The 20,216-nt window shown below is 37.9% G+C and overlaps 1 protein-coding gene across 1 annotated transcript in view; it reads left to right on the plus strand.

Annotated features, from left to right (window-relative positions):
* The window catches only part of Tmeff2 (transmembrane protein with EGF like and two follistatin like domains 2), a 261,844-nt gene extending 242,623 nt beyond the window's left edge, over nt 1–19,221 (plus strand). Inside the window, exons 8-10 of the mRNA XM_021157724.2 lie at nt 12,511–12,634; nt 14,037–14,195; nt 17,813–19,221. Coding sequence (XP_021013383.1) covers nt 12,511–12,634; nt 14,037–14,195; nt 17,813–17,909 — 380 coding nt within the window. The 3' untranslated portion in view covers nt 17,910–19,221. The remainder of the gene's footprint in view (nt 1–12,510; nt 12,635–14,036; nt 14,196–17,812) is intronic.
* Nucleotides 19,222–20,216: the final 995 nt, after the last annotated feature.

The raw sequence follows: 20,216 nt of genomic DNA on the forward strand, positions 1-20,216 counted from the left end.
TGAAGAAGACTGCAGTGTATAGCAAATATAGCATTAACCTGTAAGCACCTACTCCTGCTACAATGACTACAGGCACATCATTGAGCAAAATCGTTCTTCCCCATATTTTGCGTTTCCACCAAGATAGGGATTGGAATCTTCAGAAGAAAATCACATCACTGAAGTGCAGCTGGTTCTTAGAGACAGATATCTAAAAGCACGAATGTTTTCAAAGCCTCTTTCCTCCATCAGGGCACAGATGGTTGGTTGCCAAATATGGCTTTTATCCCTTTAATACTTACTCATTCGTGTTAAATATTGAGCACCCACTTTGTGTCAGTCCATGTCCTAAACCACTGAGATAGCCCACCAAACAATACAATTAGACTCAGAAGGATCTAATGCAAAGCTTTATTGTGTGTCCTAATGTATAACAGATGTGCTAATGCATTGGCGCTCAGGATGGCTCAAGTGACTACAGCCCTAAGGCCAGTTATTATCTCCTTGTACCAATAACTCAATATTATGTTTTATGTATGTCATGGTGAAAAACATTTAGAGATGCCACGGCTAGTACAGTGTCGCCAGAGTGTAGACTGATGGATGGGCTCGTCGCTGCTCCTCAAAAAAAAGAGGGAGTGCCAATCTTGGTAGACTGGGGCCTATGCTCTAACTGTTTAGGAGGCTGAGGCAGGAGAATTTCAAACTCTGGGCATGTTGAGATTTTAGAGTCTGTTTAAGGTCCTTTTGGTCGAGTGCTTCAAGATAAAATGTAAAAAGAGGCTCAGGGGTGACATTCAAAGAGGTCCTAAATTTAATTCCCAGTTGTAGGAGGGTAGAGAGAAGTATAGGGGGAAGAGGGGGAAGAAGGAAGAGAAATAAAGGGAAAAGGAAAGGAGAGCCTGCATAAGCCAGTGAGTAGGAATTCTGCATAAACCATGACTTTTCTTAGCATTTCACAGTGTAAACTAGCTGTTTGTCTCAGCCTAACCTCTCCTAGTTAACACATGGCCGCAAATGATAACTGCTCTCCAGTTTATTTTCCTGTCTGCTTTTGTTCCTGTCCTCATTGCCATGTGTGGCTTTATCTTTTCCACAGACTAACTAAACTTAAGTAGCTATCAGCCATGTTCCTTCCCTGCCCATTGGAAATTGAAGCTCTCCTAAGCATTGGTATGATCTGTACCTCTTCTCAGCTGTGTTCCTCATTCCTATTCCCAAAGGGATGCTCAGTTAGCTTTCACACGGGAGGGGAGGGGGGCGTGTCTTGTTGAGCTTTGCTAGTTAGCAACCAGAGTCCTTAAAGAAGTCTAGACTGACTGGAAGGCTTTCACAGACATCTTCACTTGCTAGAGGCACACAAAATATTCTTTGAGTGTTGGCTTCTAGAGACATTTTAAATTGAGTTGTTCTGGCTGCTCACCTATGGTGAAAAGGGACTGGCAAGCTGACAGCCCCTGAGGGCTTCTTGTGACAAGGAAGGGTGAATGTAGGGAGAGAAGCAGAGGGTAAACCTCAGCTCGCATGTTCACAGCCCATGACTCACAGTAACTCTCCATAGCTCAGGTCTCCAAGAGCCAACACTGAAGTGGGACCTAGAAGGTAATCGGTATGGGGTCTGATAATCCAAAACAATGACGACATAGGAGTGGAAACAGCTGGGTAAGGGCAGTTGTCTTGTCAGTTTGAGTGATAGAATCACCTAGAATTTTTTTTTTCAAAAATCCAGTCCACTTAATGGTGATCTGATTGGGCCAGAAATTAAACCAGAAAATTCCATTCTTACCACCCTAACACAGGCAGCATTGCCTTAAGAGAGAATTATAGTTTAGTATTTATCTCATTAAATTTTGTACACATAAAAGAAAATCATGAAGTTGCATTCATACAAAGTACATGGACAGACACACAGATGTGTGTGGGCATGTTGTGCTCCCCCTTCTACACACACACACACACACACACACACACACACACTTTGAGAGGTATTTGAGCAACAAAAGCATCATCTAAGATTCTGTGACAGCCAGATACTAAGGTATGACCCACTTACCTGCATTATATAATATACACAATCATAGCTGTTTACAATTTCTTGCTTAAACAGTTTATTAGTGTTTAGAATTGAGCATCAAACTTGAATATTCCATTCAAATAATGCTAAATGGTCGTAATCATTAGAAGTTATTTTACCACTGTGTAAGTTTGAATTGTTAATCCACTTTGGCTCCTGGTGGGTTTTCCTCACATTACACCTGCCCAAGAGCTCTGGATTCACAAATGAAAGACACACACACACACATATACACACACACAGCTTAATTTTTATATGCCTTGACTTGCTCAATGGCTGGGCACTTCTAAACCTCCCTGCGGATAATACATACTCCCCTCCAGTATTCCTAACTTAACACCTTCTAAATCTCTATTTTATCTTTGCTGCCCTGTTACCTTCTGGGCAGCATCCCCTAAGGGCCACTTTACCTTTCCGTCTACATAGTTGGATGATTTCTCTCCTGCAGCTTTTAAATCTGACTTCTCTGCCTCCAAGTTATGGGTTTTCCTCTCTCTCCTCCTCAGTCCCTTGCCCATGCAATCTAAAAGTTCTCTCTCCATCTCCCTGCCCAGCCATTGGCTGTACAGCAATTATTTATTACCAGTTAAAGCCAGCTTGGGGCAGGGACCCTCAGTGTCTGAAAGTGAGGCCTTTGGGAGCCGAATTAAGAGAGAGCATTAGAACCATTTCCCAACACTACTAAAGTTATAAGCCTTTTAGTTCCTTTCGGCTTTGTTTTTTGCCAAAAGTTCAGCTGTGAAACAGTTCCCACAGATACATGTTACTCCCAAAATATTCTCTCAAAGTGCTTTTGCGGCTCAACTCATGAAAGCTTACTGAAGAGTAAAAGCTATACCTTTGTTTCTGAGTTGAAGGAATAATAAAAGCTCTCCAGTTCATGAAGAGTTCCTGTAAAAAGGCCAGCTGATTGCTAGTCTCAGTCACTGCCGTTATTACCAAGTATGTCAGCACTAACTGTTTTGGTGTGGCTACAAATGAGAATAAGTGACTGACTGTGCCGAAATAGGCAAGGAAAGCAAAGCCTGGCTTCTCTTTTGAATATGCACGCCTGGCTTTTGTTTTGTTTCACTAACAGAAATGTATTTACTTCTTGTCACTAAAATGTCACCCTTTTGCTGGACAATGCTATCAGCACAAAAACCTTGGCCCTAATTCTAAGAGGGGTAAGAGATAGTTTACTCTGGAGCTATTTGAGTGACCCAGGAACACAGGTTTAGGTTACCCCAAATTCAATGCTTCTATATGGAAGCAATTTCATGAAGTTTTTATAGTTGTACAGAACAAAGAAAGCCACAAATCAAGGCAAATTTAAAACACATTGGTGAGTACATCAGAGGAGCAGATACAGCAAGACAGGGAGACTTTCCTATGGGCCTAAGATGCTACTTGATAGTATTCTTAGATTTAGATTGGTAAAGACCAGTGCTCTGCTACGTTAGTAAATTCTAAAAGGTTTTTGTTTGTTTGTCATAAGATGTGGACAAGGGATGTCTAGAGTGCTAGAACTAACCCAAGAAAGGGTAGCTAAAACTTTGAACCAGCAGCAGTCCAATCTCTCTACAGTACTGATTGTAATTATCTAATCAGTTACTTCAGTTTTTTTTCAGGAGTTTTCATCCACAATACCATAGGCACAGTGTGACTGGCACAAAATTTTCAACGTAGTTTTGTGATAGGGCTTACGCATCAATGTCAGTTCTCAATTTCTAAATTGTTAAATAAAGGTGGTTATAAATCATTCACTTTAGAACCACTATCCACGCTTTACAGACTCTTATGTGACAATGGAATCCTTGGATGAAGGAACTGCCTCTCTCTCTCTCTCTCTCTCTCTCTCTCTCTCTCTCTCTCTCTCTCTCCCTCCCTCTCTTGTTTGCATGTTTGTCTGTCTCAGAATTTTTTAAGATGATGAAGAGAAGTCTTAAGAAGGGATTTATAAAAATCAGTTCAAAAGCAGGAGCCTACAAAATATACTGTCAAGGAACAACAGCATACACACCCATACATATACACATGCACACAGACACACAAGCACACGCATGCACACACACCACTCAAATATTAAAGCACTACTATGGAGGCCAGCACCAAACAGGGCTTCAAAAAGAAGTTAGTAGTCAACTGTATCAAATATTCCAGAGAGTGTGAACAACTGGATGTGAATAGATTGACAATCAAAGCCAGTACTGCTCCGCCTGCCCACTGCAGTGTCCCTGAAGAGCAGCTGGCAAAAGACTGAGAGGAGTCAAGTTAGGAAGTGAAGGAAGAGCATAGGCATTGCTGTGGAGAGATGTGGATTAAGAAAAACTCCAGTTTTATTTTCACAGTGTCATTCTATATGCTTAACTGCTGATAGAGCAGAGAAGTGAAGACACAGAAGAGCAAGACAACTTTGATAGAATCCTTGAGAAGACACAGGGATGGGAGTCATAATGAGGGACCTCCACTAAAGCCAATGGAATAAAGAAGAGAATCGGTTGTCAGAGTGAAACAAAGTATCTAGAGTTTGCAGACAGAAAAAGAAATAAAAGGAGACAGGGTCAGATGTTCTCCTGTGTTACCCAGTCCTTAACCAGTTGGTCTACATGGGATGATGGAATAAGCTCTGATACCATAGCCTCCATTGACTATCTGCTATGTAAAGTTCTGAAAATGTCTTTGGTGTCCAGGACTATACAAAATCTATCAGTCTTCCTTGAGGGGCTCTTACAAGGAACATATTTTTACTGTATTATAACGATGATGGTCTTATTAGAGATTCCCAAGTAATTGTAGATTTATCTATTATCATCTGTATCTTAACAATTATTCCTAACTGTGTGCAGAAGACAATAAGGTAAACTCACTGAGGGACAATAAAAAAATCACATTTTATATATAGCATATTATGTATAGCACATAGCAGTGCTAAACACAGCAGTGACATGAGAAATATTAATATACCATATTACACAGAATGATTAAAGCTGTTTGGCTTTGTGGTTTGGATTTTGCTCTTGTGTTCAAGTATCCCTGCTATGACTGTACTGTTAAAGCCTTCACTGTCACTGCATCCTAGGAAATGCTCTACTCTCAATCCCATCACTCTCTGTGGGATCTTAACTTCAGGTCACAGGGAAGAACAACTACATTACCTGATAATGTTTATCCATTTCCTCATGCACAGCCTAAGGACAAGGAAATGGTTAGACACTCAGCTCAAGCAGATAAAAATAGATGGGCTTCAACCCATTGCTTCTTTCTGTTGTCATTTAGAATCATTTTCAGAATGGTTGCCAAAAAAAAAAAAGTCTCACTGAGAAAGGGTGGCCAGATCTAAGCATATAAATTTGACCAGAAATGCATAGATTTCCTTGAACATAAAAGAAATGGAGATATTCTTGTCATGAAATACCTTCTCGTGAGTTTTTCTTTCTCTATAGTTTCTAGTAAGCTTTGAGTTTTGAAGAGAAGATTCGCTGCAGAAAGAGATAGACTAGCAGCCCAGGAGGTGGGGCTAAAGCAAACTAGTCCCATAATATCAAGGCAACTCTACCTCTAGATGCCCAGGAGACTAATAAATCGCAGGTCCTTGCTTCTTCCCAAGGCCTTATCTTGACCAAACTGTTGTCAAAGCCATCTGAAGTTCCATAAAAACGCTGTGTTTAAAAGGTCATCAAGCAAATCCTCTCAACCTCTGAGTAACCCACTTGCTGAAAGATCAGCTCTTGACAGAATAGGGAAGTTGCAGAAGGCACATTAGAGAGAGAACAGAGCTTCTGTCTCCACTGTTGCCTTCTTCGTGAAAGAGAACTCGGCCAAGTCTGACTCAAGAAAACAAATGACTAACAATTTGCATATTTGCTCTTAATAATAAGTGAAGCATTCTTGGTTTTTTTCCTTAGCAACCAGGACTTTTGGTTAACTCTAAATGAGCCTTGTTATAGAAAACCCTTGAATTTCAATATATTACATATAAGTGGCCACCCCGAGGTTTTACAGATTCCTCAATATTTGTCTTTATGAATACATGACAATCAGAAACGTAAATAGTAAGTGTTCAGGGAAACAGCTACATAATATTCTTGTATTTCAGTTACCTGGTCCTCATATTACTATATATTTCTTCATAGATTCTTACTTTTTCCAATTCAAAATCAGAAAATTCTGAAAGAACCATCAGTGCTTTGCTTAAGAGTGTAGTAACATGAAAAGTAGATTTCTCCTACTGTCTTTAATTTTTTTTTAATCATGTCTGATCAATTCCGGAACAAGAAATGAGTCTTTCCATTCCCATTCATTCCGCTTCTACCTCTCCTCACAGCCCAACTAGCAGACTTTCACATCTAAGTGTTCCTGTAGAGCAGAACACTGTTGAGGCCAAATAAGAGAAAGTTATTTTCTGCTGGACAAAGGAAAGGGAGCTACCTCTGGCCTTGACTAGAGACCTAACATTGCAAGCTATCCAAAACTTTAGATTTAATGTATCCAGGCCTGGAAGTCCTCTGGCCAAGAAGATTATGTCACCTCAAGTTATGCTAAAGAGATGGAAGGAATAATTATTCTTTTGATGAGATAATGTAATTATCCTCCCCAGACACCATGTGTTCTGTGCAGTCACTATATACCCACCATGCAACCCCTTTAGGTCTGCCTCCTTTTCTCAAACTTGGCACAAGAAGACACAATTTCTTCTTTCTTCTTCTCTGTCTCTTTTGCTTGCTTGCTGGTCAGATCCTAAGTGTGCTTTGTCTTGGTCCTTTGAACTTGTCCACTCTTTCTCTGAAGCTACCTCCATTTTGCCACTTGGCTGCTTGTCAAACCTCCATGCCTAGCTCAAAGAGCCTTCTCTTCTACCCTCCTTCTCTGTGCAGTTGCCGAGACTTACAGCTTGCCCACTGTGTGGTTTCTCCTTTAAACTCTAATAAAATTGTCCTCAATCTATCTTCTGAGTCCATTCATAAACTCTCTCATTAATGAGACTAATAGTCCTCAATGTGTCCTCAATTTCCCCAGCCACCACACACACTCCACATGGGATTTCCCATAAGCGGTTTCAGTTAGCTTTGGGGTTGAGGTGGGAGTAGGAGGTATGCTTAACTCTCAGGGGACAATGCTGACTCTGTAGCACTTTAGGGACTTGGTCACTGTTTTCAATAGTTTTGGGGAGTGTTTATTTTTTTCCAAATCATTCACAGAGATAAATATGCTAAGACCCTTCCCTTACAGATCAAGAGCTGGTTGTATACTTGCCTCTGTCCTGCTGTGCCCAGCTGTGACTCTTAGAACCTTAGAAAAGTAGAGCCTGTTCTCATTGATTTGTCTACAACTTAAAAAGATGGTGACAGCAGCTGAGCCTACTATGGAATCTGTTATAGTGAAAGAACTCACCTCATAGTTATTGTATTCAGAATTCATTCAGCAGGAACACATTTCTAATCTAAAATCTTCCATTGCAATTCAAACTAGATTTGAGGCTTCCTGCCACCTCGTGTGTTTATCTTGATAAGATGAAGAAAGGAAATCATAAGAATTGAAAATCTTCACCAAGACTAACTGTAATCAACAACAGGAATACTCATAACTTAGCTTCAGATTCATAATTTATTTCTGTCTCAGACAATGTAAAGACAGTGGACAGTTAAGCATTTTTCTTTTCTAACTTAGTTAAATAAAATTATTTTCAAATTGCTTTGGAGATAAGGTTGTGAGTAGGGAAAGATTAAAAGAAAGTTTCATGATAGGTGCAAGAAAATAAGGATTTCTGTGTGAGTTTCACCACACTGTCAGTAAATTAAAACTCCCATAATTATATGCATTTAACACAGAGATAGTTGATCTTCTAGAAAAGTGAGACAGACATTGTGAGCCTACAGGAAGAGGCAGGTTAAAAGATAATAATCTACTCTGAGTTACTCACATGTATGTGCTTTCCAAGATAAGGTGTGATATTAAGCAATCATGCCACAAATTGAATTTGTGGCATTCACAAAATATATTGCTCCCTAAAAGAAGACAATGCATAGAAAAGATCACTCTGACATATCTTAATTCTGGCTTTCTCAAAATTTAAGACATTTCACACTTTTTTCTTCAAAGCATGATATCCCCAAAACTAAGACAAAAAAATATTTCTTTTGTTTAATATATTCAATGCCTCTTTTTGGTCAGTCTTTCTCTTAGAATATAAAAATAATATTTATGATAAAAGTAAATATTGGTTAGGAGTTTATCATAACGACATATAGCAATAAAAATTATTTTCAGAGTTTAAAGAATCAAGATGCATGAAGTAATCTAGCCTAGCATACAGTAGCAGCATCCTCCACATCAAGAAAAAGAAGTCCTGCTCCTTCTTCATATTCCAGAGACTCACTGCTTCCGTCTACTCTTTGTAGACACAGATGTCAAGAAAATGGAGTAGATCATCAGAACAATGAACAGAATGGTAAACAGCATCACACACAAATAGTATGCCCCCCTGGCTTTGTAACTGGGACTCTCAGTTTCCTGTTTCAAATGAGCTTTTCAGGATACACAGTATCCTGGAGAGTATGGGAATAGATGACTTGATTTTCAATACTTCCTTGGCCAGTCTTTAGCCCTTACCCAAATAAAGGCATTGGTTATTCAGAAACATGGGTGATTTTGGTCAAATTTCACACTGTAGTGTTTCTGCTTTGAGTAATAATATCTTGCTTTACAGATGAGTTCACCAAATATTGTATTTTCCAGTTGAGGCTGGGGAAGAATGTGGAACAGAAGATAAATACACAAACACAGCCCACACCAAGCATTGACTCAAGTAGAAACCACTCAGTTTGACTCTCTGTTACCTTTCTACCCACTTCTATGGGATCTGAAATAAGATAAGGCCTTATCCCATTCTCTCTGTCCCTTTAGCTTTCCATGTCTGTATTCCTTTAAGAATGCCAGTACACATAACTGTGCTAAAGAATAGACCTCAGTATTTCTTCATAGTTGTTGACTAGCAGTGGGTATGGGGCTATATTAGCTCTGCTCCAAACAACTCAAGATATACAGGTGGCAACCTTTTAGAAGTGTCAAGTTCTCTCTCTGAATTAACCATGTATAAACATTTGCACAGAAAACTGGGTGCTGATTTTATTGGAGACACAAGGAGTTTGTACCATAGCAACAACCTTATTAGAAGACAGTATAATCCTTACATTAAATCTTTTTAAAACAGAAAACAAAGAACTCAATTCTAAGTTGCCAGCCAGTAGAAGAGAGATGTACACTCCCAAAGTATATCATATTTATACAATTTCAAGTCTTCAAATGCTTTATTGTTGCTTGAATATCCAGTGTACATAACTTCAGGTTCAAAAACACTTACCATAACTCATACATATATCTGTTTGAGATATTAGATTTCTGTATTTTTTGGTTGTCTTAATATACTTAAATATTATTTCTAAAGTCTGTCTATTACATCACTAGATTGATTATATATTTGAGTTTTCCGTGAACTGGTTTACTTGGTTGAATTGACTATAAATCCCTTGACACATATTGATGACTGCTCATTTTCTTCCCCAGGGATTGTTTCTTTTACTCATTTATTTTCCAATTTCTCTGCTTCTTATTTGACAGTATCACATGAGCAGCAAAACAGAGCACTCTAAGTTTGCAAGAACTGGTATAAACTAATTAGCAGATTTTATGATGGAGACTATTCCCTTCCCAGGTTATCATTTGGCTTAGACAGTAAACAGAGAACTTAGCACACCAAGGCAATACCTTCATTCAGACTTGGTCCTATTTAACATGTGGACTTCAAGTCAAGATTGTGGACATTGTTCAAAGACAGAAACTGTCAGTTTAGGAGTGAGTTACAATATAAAAACAGCCTCAAGAATGGGTTTTGAGTTATAAAAATTCTTGATCTTCCATTGTTAGCAGAAAGAAAACCACCTCTTTAATAGGATAAGGTATGTTCTGATAGAAAGACCCTGTACAACTGGAATTCAGGTAGGTCAGAGAGAAGCTCCCCACACACAGGTGTGAAGAAGCATTGAGGTGTTACTAACGAACACCAAATAGAAGTGTTGAATAGTTTGTTATGTGAAGAAGATCCAGAAATAAGAGTGGAAATCAGTGCTGGCTCATTTCATGAGCCATGGGACTGGCAACCCCCACTGCTTAAAAATCCTCTTTAAAGAGCAAGCAAATGAATTGGCTATTCCAGTTGTTGCCACCTGGACCCAGCACAAAATAAGCCTACTCTTCTCTGTGGAGTCTTGAATAACCAGGTCATTACAAGGTGCATCTAAATACAATGGTTACCCTCATTCTATCTTGTTCAGAATTTACTCAGTACTTTGGGTCTGGGGATTATTTTTTGTTTTTTCTTTTATTTTCTTGTGTGTCCTTACTATAAGTTTAATTTGCTACCCCCCCCAAAAAGGCAAAAATGTAAACAATACTTAAAAGAAAGGGAGAAACCAAAAAAACCCCTATATCCTCCCAATCTCTTCTATGGAAATAGTTTATACACTCTCACATTAATGACAATTTTCAATGTAGAAATACCTTCATGCAGAAAAATCATCAACTAAAACATAGCTAAAATGACACAGACATAAAACAAATGAGGTTGTGAAATGTCACCCACCACCTATCTATCATCACTACAGTATATACCTTATAAATTTAGGGATAGCACATGAAATACTTCCCATCAGAGCAATATACATAAATATCCCCACAAAAGAAAGCACTAAATATTTTAACGCTTTGCTTCAAACTTTAATGATTTGCAGATGGCATCTAGATCTTAAAATATATAGAAAGACACTTTACAGCTCTGACTAAATATAAATAATACATTCATCTAATTCATGAATGGCAAAGACACGTCCTTCTGCTGATGAATATGCTCATCATCCATGACTGCCAGTGACAATTATAAGGATACACTACAATAAAACACAGTGCCCCTGTGTAGAGATAATGGGAAGTAATCCATTCCATGAAAACAGTAATTAACTTGCAATCTTTCATTACTGCTGACCAGTTACAGTGGTGTCAAAGAATACTTGCCGATGCAAAAATACAGATTAGATTGAGGTTGATAAAGTTGCATTTCTTATTTATCCAGGCAGGAATTGTTAAGGATATCAGATTTTAAAAGAGACAATGAAAGCAAAACTCTGTGTGTGTGTGTGTGTGTGTGTGTGTGTGTGAGAGAGAGAGAGAGAGAGAGAGAGAGAGAGAGAGAGAGAGAGAGAGAGAAGAGAGAGAGAAAGAGAGAGAGAGAGTTCTGTGAGTTTTGTGAGTGTTTCTGCCAGAAGATAATATTGTGCATCCTATTGTATCATTGTGTGCCTTACTCTTTTGAGTCAGAGTCTCTCATTGAACACAGAACAGCAGTGCAAGCTCATGAGCCCAGGCAATTCTGTCTCCACCCCACCCGGACAGCACTTACATGCATGCACATGGCCACACCTAGCTTTTTACATTGATGATATAAGTCAAACCTAAATCCTCATGCTTACACAGCAAGCACTTTTACCCACTGAGTTATCTCTCCAGCCCAGAGCTTCTAGCACTATAAAACAAACTCAGAAGGAATTGAGCAACCACTTGCTTGGAGATGATATCACAAATGTGTAGTCAACACATTTGAGCAAACAGAAGCCCAAAAGCACTTACAGGTTCTTATAAAAGCATTGGAAAACAAAACTTACTAATGACAGTGGAAGTGGTTCACTTTGGAATACAAGGTGTTTCATTTTTCTTAAGTTTAATTTCACAAATTGTTCTTAACACAGGCAGGTTGTATACATTAAAGTATGCTTAGAGCATTTAACATGTACTCTGTGGCTATCAATATAAGTGATCCTAAAACAACCTTTTGGTTTTCAATTGCATTATTGTGGCAATAAAAAAAAAATGTATGGATGTTAGTAAAATAAAAACCTCACACTCAAATTATACAAGCACCTGACAGAATGCATTTGTTGAAATCTGTATGTGGTTTGAAAAATGTTTAAGAATTGAAACAGCCACATCTTAACTTTCAAGCCCTCAAGTTCAGAAAGTATCAATGCATTTCAGTAATTTGTGCTCAGAAACATTATTCTGGGCTTTGAAATTCAAAAAATAGAGGGTTTCTTTTTGGATTATTTTATGATCAGCCTATAGTCTCTATGCAAGTAAAATTAAAGCTGTCTGACAACTCATGGGCACATCAGTCGCTGTTAAAGAAGTAGGAAATTGCGTAAAAGCACGAAAAGCGCTGGGTAATTTTGCAGTTTCATCTCTAAACATAATTGTAAGGATGCCTGCCTTTCAATTCTCTCCCCCTCTCTCTTCTGAAGCACGGCCTTTTAGTTCTTGCCCTTTTAAATAGCTTTGCCTACTGTCGCTTTGCTTGTTAATGCACGGGTTGATCTTACCCATCATAGAAGGTATTTACAGGGGGTACTTGCTTTTATCTGTATTCACAGAGAATGCTAACAAATTAGAAGAAAGTGCCAGAGAACACCACATACCTTGTCCAGAACATTATAATGGTTTCTGCATGCATGGGAAGTGTGAACACTCCATCAATATGCAGGAGCCATCTTGCAGGTAACATTTTCTTTCTTAAACTTTTAAAGAGCATAAGGTAAAAAATGTAGAAGCTAGCTTTTATGAGCTAGTGAAAGTGGTTTATATTCTGCTTAAAGAGGGGGCAGCAGCAAAATTTGTCTCCCCTATACACAGTGAGAGAGAGAGAGAGAGAGAGAGAGAGAGAGAGAGAGAGAGAGAGAGAGAGAGGAGACATGTGCATACCTTCTTCAATTTGTGTGTAGCATGCCATGCTGTCCATGACGTGTACTTCAAAGGACATGGTACACTTTTTATTCACAATTCTTTCCTCTGAGTGTAGAGTTGTGCTTAGCACTTCTCAGTGTTTCTTGAGTAAGTGAGTTATCATTTCCAAAATCCTTCCTATCGTCTATGAAACATCACCAAACATGGCTTTCTTGGGTACTCAGTCTCTTCTCTGTAGAGCCTGGTGTCATGAGATGATTGGCCTTACCTCCAGTTTCAAGCTCAACACAAAGAAACTGTTTGTCTGGCTTCAGTTTATAAATATCTACTGAGTATTCTATGTCTAGAACAAACATTATGTCTGAGATGGCAAATCAAAATGAAAATATATCTATATTTAAATTAATGTACAATTGGCATAGGATGAAATAAATTGATTATGATACAGAAATATACAAAAACATCACTATATGTTTCTCTGTCTCTGCCTGCCCCTCTATCTCTGCCTCTCTCTCTCTCTCTCTCTCTCTCTCTCTCTCTCTCTCTCTCTCTCTCTCTCTCTCTCTCTCTCTCTCCCTGTTCCTGCTCATCTTTTATTGATAATTGTCTTCTCTACCTGTTTCCTTTCACAGTATACAGTGGTACCTGCCTGTTCTTCAACAGGCAAAGTAGACATGACAGAGAAAGCCTGGTTGCCCCTTCCTCCTAAACAGTTATTAAATTAAATCCTCTGGACTCACATAGGAAGTTCCTCATGATATAGTTACAAGAAATTCAAAGACAAGAACTAAAAGCTTTCCACAAGACAATGCCAGACTGATCCAATTTAATACGTTTTCATGTCACATGTTCATTTCATTATGCAGATAGAATACGTTTTGGTTTGAAAGCTGAGGGAGTGAGACACACAATTCATTATCAAGGAAGGCTCACACTAGCTTCATTTGTACACTTTTATTGCCTATACCATAATTTTTTTTGAAGAAACAAAATTCTCCTTCAGAACTTTATGACCAGCAAATTTAAGAAATTTGCTGTATGTCTCATTCTAATATTTTTTCAACATTTCTCGAACATTGGCATATAAAATGCCTAAAACAAATAGACTTTTTTTTTGGTATTGTATCATTAAGCAATAAGTAAGCATGTTAACTTAGGTTAAAGAAACAAACTAAAGTTCTGGGCCACAAGTAAGAAGCTGTTGTCCTCCTTCCAGATGCGATGCTGGTTACACTGGTCAACACTGTGAAAAGAAGGACTACAGTGTTCTCTACGTTGTTCCTGGCCCTGTCCGGTTCCAGTACGTCTTGATTGCAGCTGTGATTGGAACAATTCAGATTGCTGTCATCTGCGTGGTGGTCCTCTGCATCACAAGGTCAGTAACAGGACTTGGGCGTGACCCAAGCTAAGGCAGCACGACTCCTCCTCTGATCCTGAGTCTGAGTCCCTTGGTGAATTAACTGCTGCCATCCCTTCTCCATGAGTCCTAGCTCATCACCATAAGAATATTTGAATAGCCAAGTGGAGAGGCATGGGTTTTCCTCATTAGTTTTCTCATCTTTACACTATTATGAGGATTGTTTATGTCCAAGATTATTTCTCTTTCTAATACATATATATATTGCCAGCCTCTGTTTAAAGACGCTTTTCTTCTTTTGTCTGCAAAAACCTATGTTTCATTCTGACTATGAACCAGCATATCTACCTACTGGAATCACTACACCAAATGTGAGAAGAGATAATACGTAAGGTCTAATATATAATGTGTAAAAAGGCTCAAACTCTAGCTCCCATTAGTAGCATTTATATTTCCAAGTAGAGCTTTCAAATACCATCAGCGTTACCCAACTTGGTGTAAACAGCAATAGCTCGTAAGTTCCCTTCACAATCTTTTTTTTTTTTAAAGATTTATTTATTTATTATATGTAAGTACACTGTAGCTGTCTTCAGACATTCCAGAAGAGGGCGCCAGATCTTGTTGCGGATGGTTGTGAGCCACCATGTGGTTGCTGGGATCTGAACTCTGGACCTTCGGAAGAGCAGTTGGGTGCTCTTACCCACTGAGCCATCTCACCAGCCCACCACAATCTTTTAAATGGAATGAGAAAGGTTGTACTGTAGTAAACGAAAGTCTTTGATACATTTCTGAAACATGGAGTAGATATCACACCCTAATAGCAAATCCCTAGCTCAGGAAAGGGTAATTTTTACTTGAACAGGAATGAAATAGAAAGAAAACAGAGTTTTCATCCAGTTTCAACAGGAAATCAAACCATGACTCCTGAGTGGTGTTTGAGGTTCAGTTTGAGGAGAGAAACAAAGAGAGTGTTTTGATCTCTTGCAAATGCAAGCATGTGGTAGACAGGAACTAGACTCTGAACCCAATGCATCCTTCATATCCTCTGACAGCCAAAAAGGCCAGTGTAGATCCTTTAAAAAAAAAAAACTGAATTAATTCTATTTCTTCAAAATTCCAGAGAAGCTTTGTAAAGTTTTTATCAAATCCATAAGACATTAAGACTCTGATTCATTTATACTCACTAGAGAAATTCTCCCAAAATTATTTATAAAAACTGGAAAATAAGAAGCATTATGAAATTAAAACATAAAGACTGTAATGCGCCCTGGCATCTGTATTACACTATGTTCTTTAAAGATAAGTGTAGAATCTCCTCTTGAAAAAGACAAAATATAGCTCACAAATCCTCACCTTCCTACAGGCATAAGGAAAGACTATTAACTAGACTAGATGTTTAGATGCCCAGTGACCCATTGGATATATAAAAATAAAGACAGAGAACATAAAACCAACTCAAAAACAAAATATTCTGAGCATAAAAAGAAAAGATAGAGAAGAATCTAAAACACAGAAAACTGTGCCATACTTTTCTAAGCACACATAGAAAAATAAGACTTGTTTTCATATTCATACAATAACAAATTGATGGCTGCTTCATATAGTGAAGAAAGCCCAAACTTCAATATTTCAAACCATGTTTCCAAATTAACTATTAATCACATTTTCATTCCCATACAATATTTTAAAATGAAATAAATATATACACTATTTTACCAGAAATTGGGCATTTGTGTTATAATTTTGTCATATATTTACATATTCACTTGAGTGCACAAATGCACGTGTATACATACACACTTTACAATATTATAAAAAGTGAGCAGTTATTTCATTCATTCATTCATTCATCATAAGTTTCATGGTGGAAATCCTGAAATATGAGACGTTCTCAGATACTGAGAATACACAGCTAAGTACTGAAGCAAAAATGATGGCCAGTCTGTCTACTGATGTAGCTTTGCATTTTACCCTGCTCCTCTGCTCCTAGCTTCTCATGATTTGTGTGTTCTTCTGCAATTGACTACCTGTGCTCAGCTCCCAGTCTGAATAAGCTCTGTCTGCTGTGTTTCCGAAGTATATCGCCTTTTTTCTTTACTTTTCATTCTAAAACTAAATAAAACCTTTTCTCTATCTGCTTTGGAGGAAGAGAAAGAGCACATCAAAAATGTTAGCATTGTCACAGTTCATTATATAAATAACCCCTTGTACAACCAAACCTTTTAAAGACTTTCCAGGAAAAGTGTAAATCTATACATTTCACCAGTATCCAGGGTAGATTCATTCCATTCATTCAAAATTAGTGCCAGCTGGGTCCACCTCTGACCCCTAAGACGCCCTGCTTTCCTGTGATGTAGCAAGCCTTATTTATCAAGTTCTGTTCCAAAACACCCAGATGCTAGACAATTTACAGAATTATTCCTAGTGTCGATTCCTCTTAATGTCTGTTCTTTGTTCTTTTTTCTTTCTCTTCTGTCTTACCAGTTTCTCCCTGAATATATATCTCTCTCCTCTCTCCTCTCCCCTCTCTCCCCTCTCCCCTCCTCCTCCCCTTCCCCTCCCCCCTACTCCCCCTCCTTCTGTCTCTCTCCTGTCTATTCAGAACCTGCCTTTGGAGAAATATCTCATAAAAATGAGTATCTAGAGACATGTTCCAAATGAGCATCTTGTCCCGTTTAGAAGCTGGCTTTTCAGCTTTTTTGCCTCCATCTCTCACCTGCTGAGAGTGTGACTTTTTAGAGCTGTGTTTGTTTTTGACAGATATGTCAGCCACAGCAACTACACAAGAATATGCTCAGACCTACTATGTATGCGTGTACATGTGTATGTATGCTCATTCACATATTTTCCTCCGTCTCTCCCTTAGTGGTAATAGAATTTTGTTAGTTTTTTTATTGCTCTTGCTTCCATCATTAAAGAAATCTCTTAGTATAATAAAAAATACTAGATCGGAGATTTTCAGATAATGTAACCGAATACTAGATTTTTATGGAAGCAACATAATTGGTGTCAATTTATATCTCTAGCTTTATAACATTAATACAAAACAATGATATTAGGCTAAACCAAAGCAATATTCTTTTGCACTTAAATTTGGGTATTATCAGTTGGTTTGTTCTGCTGTGATAGAATCTTAACTTGTAGCTTTGGAATGTCAATATAGCACTCATTGTTAAGACATTTAAACATAAAGTTGCAGAAGGCCTTTGAAGTGAGCTGTGATGAGCTTGTGACTTGCTTGTTTGCCTTGTGCTGAGTCTGTTCATCACACAATATAATGAACAGACTTAAAGAATGAACAGTGAAGGGCAAAGCAAGAATATTTCCCTTCAACTTCTACTTCTGTTCTTCAGTTCTTGACAAAAGCTTAAAGACAACTGCAAGGAGAAGAAAATAATAATAATAATGATAATAATAATAATAATTAATAACATATACATGTAATCAGATTCTATCTGTAATCAGTTTTGGTTTTGTTTTGGTTTTGGTTTTTGGTTTGTTTGTTTGTTTTTTGGGGTTTTTTGCTCTGAAATACTTTAGTAATTTGTTTCATCTAGAGCTTCACTCTTTGATTGTAGGAGCAAACTTTAGGTAACTACATTAGACTAAGATCTGTAAACTTTCCAACCTTCTAGGAAATGCCCCAGAAGCAACAGAATTCACAGACAGAAGCAAAATACAGGGCACTACAGTTCAGACAACACAACAAGAGCATCCACACGGTTAATCTAGAGGGAGCATGTTTCCCAGTGGCCGGACAACCAACAGCTTGGACTACACAATACAGTATTAGAGACAAAAGAATAAGACAAGATCTACACATGTTGCCTTGCGTTTGTGGTAATCTACACCAATGAAAACATGTACTACAGCTATATTTGATTATGTATGGATATATTTGAAATAGTATACATTGTCTTGATGTTTTTTCTGTAATGTAAATAAACTATTTATATCACACAATATAGTTTTTTCTTTCCCATGTATTTGTTATATATAATAAATACTCAGTGATGAGAAAAAATGGCATTCCTAAACTTGCAGTAATTCATAGCTGTAAGCACAGTCCAACTGTCATGGGCTATGCAGACAGCAGTATTTCATCCCTCTGTGCATCTTCAGACAACACATTAGTTTGCACAGGAATCTGTAGCTAGATTTTGAGTGATTCCAAGATCAAGGGATATACCGGTTATTGGGAAAGGGAAAAAATAATTTAGTTTATTGAGGAAGCATAAGATATGTCATATCCTTGAATCATCTCTGCTTCATCTACTTTCTTCCCTGTCTTTCACTGTCATTCCCAGAACAAAAAAAAATCTCTAGCATATAAGTTACAAAAGGGAAGAATGGAAGTGTTTTGTGGCTCAAAATAAAATGCAAAAAAAAAAAAAGATATTTGTCTTTACTGAGAAGCAACATAACTATCTTAGTTAGATAATCTACCTGGGGGGGGGGTCTGAGAAAGGTATCCATTAGGTGTATAAACAGTGGTCAAACCTATTCTGTTTCTGTTTCTGCAAGCAGAAAAAAAAAAGTTAAGAGAACATTGTAACTGTGTCAGTAAGTATGAGCCCAAACTGTGGCTTCCTAGAAGACCCTTGCTGTATTTGTATCTTATTTGAAAAGAATTTAGACTACCAAACAAATGCCCCCACGAACAGTTTTATGGCCCAAAGAGTACTGTTATTTGAAACTGAAAAACAAAAAGACAATGTTTTATGACAATGGAGAGAGATAAGTTTTAAACGGACTTACATAAGAAAGAAAATCCCTAAGAATCTAAAGGACCTTCGTGAGAGCTGTTCTCAACCCTTATGAGATATGAGCAGACAGGTATGAATGGTCACATTGCTTGGGGAGAGTAAATTGTGAACATTCTCAAGGAATAAGATGAAATACCCAATTAAATAATCTCCTTATTATCATTTACCTCTGAGTAGTTTCTGTGGCACTTGTGGATGATTTAAATAAAACTTTATTTGTCTTCCTCAAATGACTTCTTCATGGACTAAAGGAAATGGCATCCCCTCCTTTGTTAGAAACCAAAAACCACATAGCAATCCAAAATGTTCTGGATATAAAATATTATATGAAAAATAAGGGTCTGAGATGAAATTTAAACTACCTGTTAATATATAATAAAGGTGACAATCTACATAAGACTTAGGACTTTAAAAACTGTGTTTTTCTAAATTAAGTCATAAATTTGAAAAGTGTGACATTATTGACATAACCATCATGCAAGTGTTGCTACGAATCACTCTTGATAGATATGACAAATCCCTGCTAATCTGTGTGTGTAATTTGTTTAACATGCACAGAGATGTAAGTGGCCCTAGTATTCTTTATATGATAATAGCTATAGCAAATAAATCCTTTCTTCTTCCAAAAGCAGAGGGGGAAATGTACTATTCCTAGTGAGGCATAGGCTTAAAGCAACAATTTCACTGACCTTTGCTTACAAAAATATGAACTGACTGATTTTGTTACATGTTTACTTATCACTATATTTAAATTTTTATTCAAGATCATAAAGCTAAGTGTTGAGAGAGTCTTTTATACACTTCTGCCCGCTTCTATGCTGACCTACGCCATGAAAGAACTACTTTTAAAACTTGCATAATGAATCCTAAGTGAAGATTTGCTGTATGCTTGGTGCAATTTCTGTTCCAAGGGAAATGCAAATAGAAGTTGGTGTCCCATCCACAGGAACTCACAATCCAGCAGGGAAGGAATCATCTGGCCTCTGCTAATACATCTCCCATCATTTGCAATCTCATTCTTGGACCATTCCAATCATCTAGACAATTCTTCCTCACACAGAGCTAAAGCCCATGGCTCTGCACTTGCTTTCCCTTTGATTCCTGTTCTTCCTCTAGAGGACAAAGGAACAATGGTCCGTATTTAAAATATAAAGACAGAAATCATGTTCTCTTATTTCCCTCCAGAATTCTGCAATTATGTTCTTCTCCAAGCAAACATTCCTAACTTCCTCCTCTGCGATTCGTGTGACACAGTTCCCACATCCTCCTGCCA

This window comes from Mus caroli, unplaced genomic scaffold (genome assembly GCF_978045245.1).
Source record: "Mus caroli unplaced genomic scaffold, Mus_caroli_1 scaffold_1, whole genome shotgun sequence".
Lineage (NCBI taxonomy): Eukaryota > Metazoa > Chordata > Mammalia > Rodentia > Muridae > Mus > Mus caroli.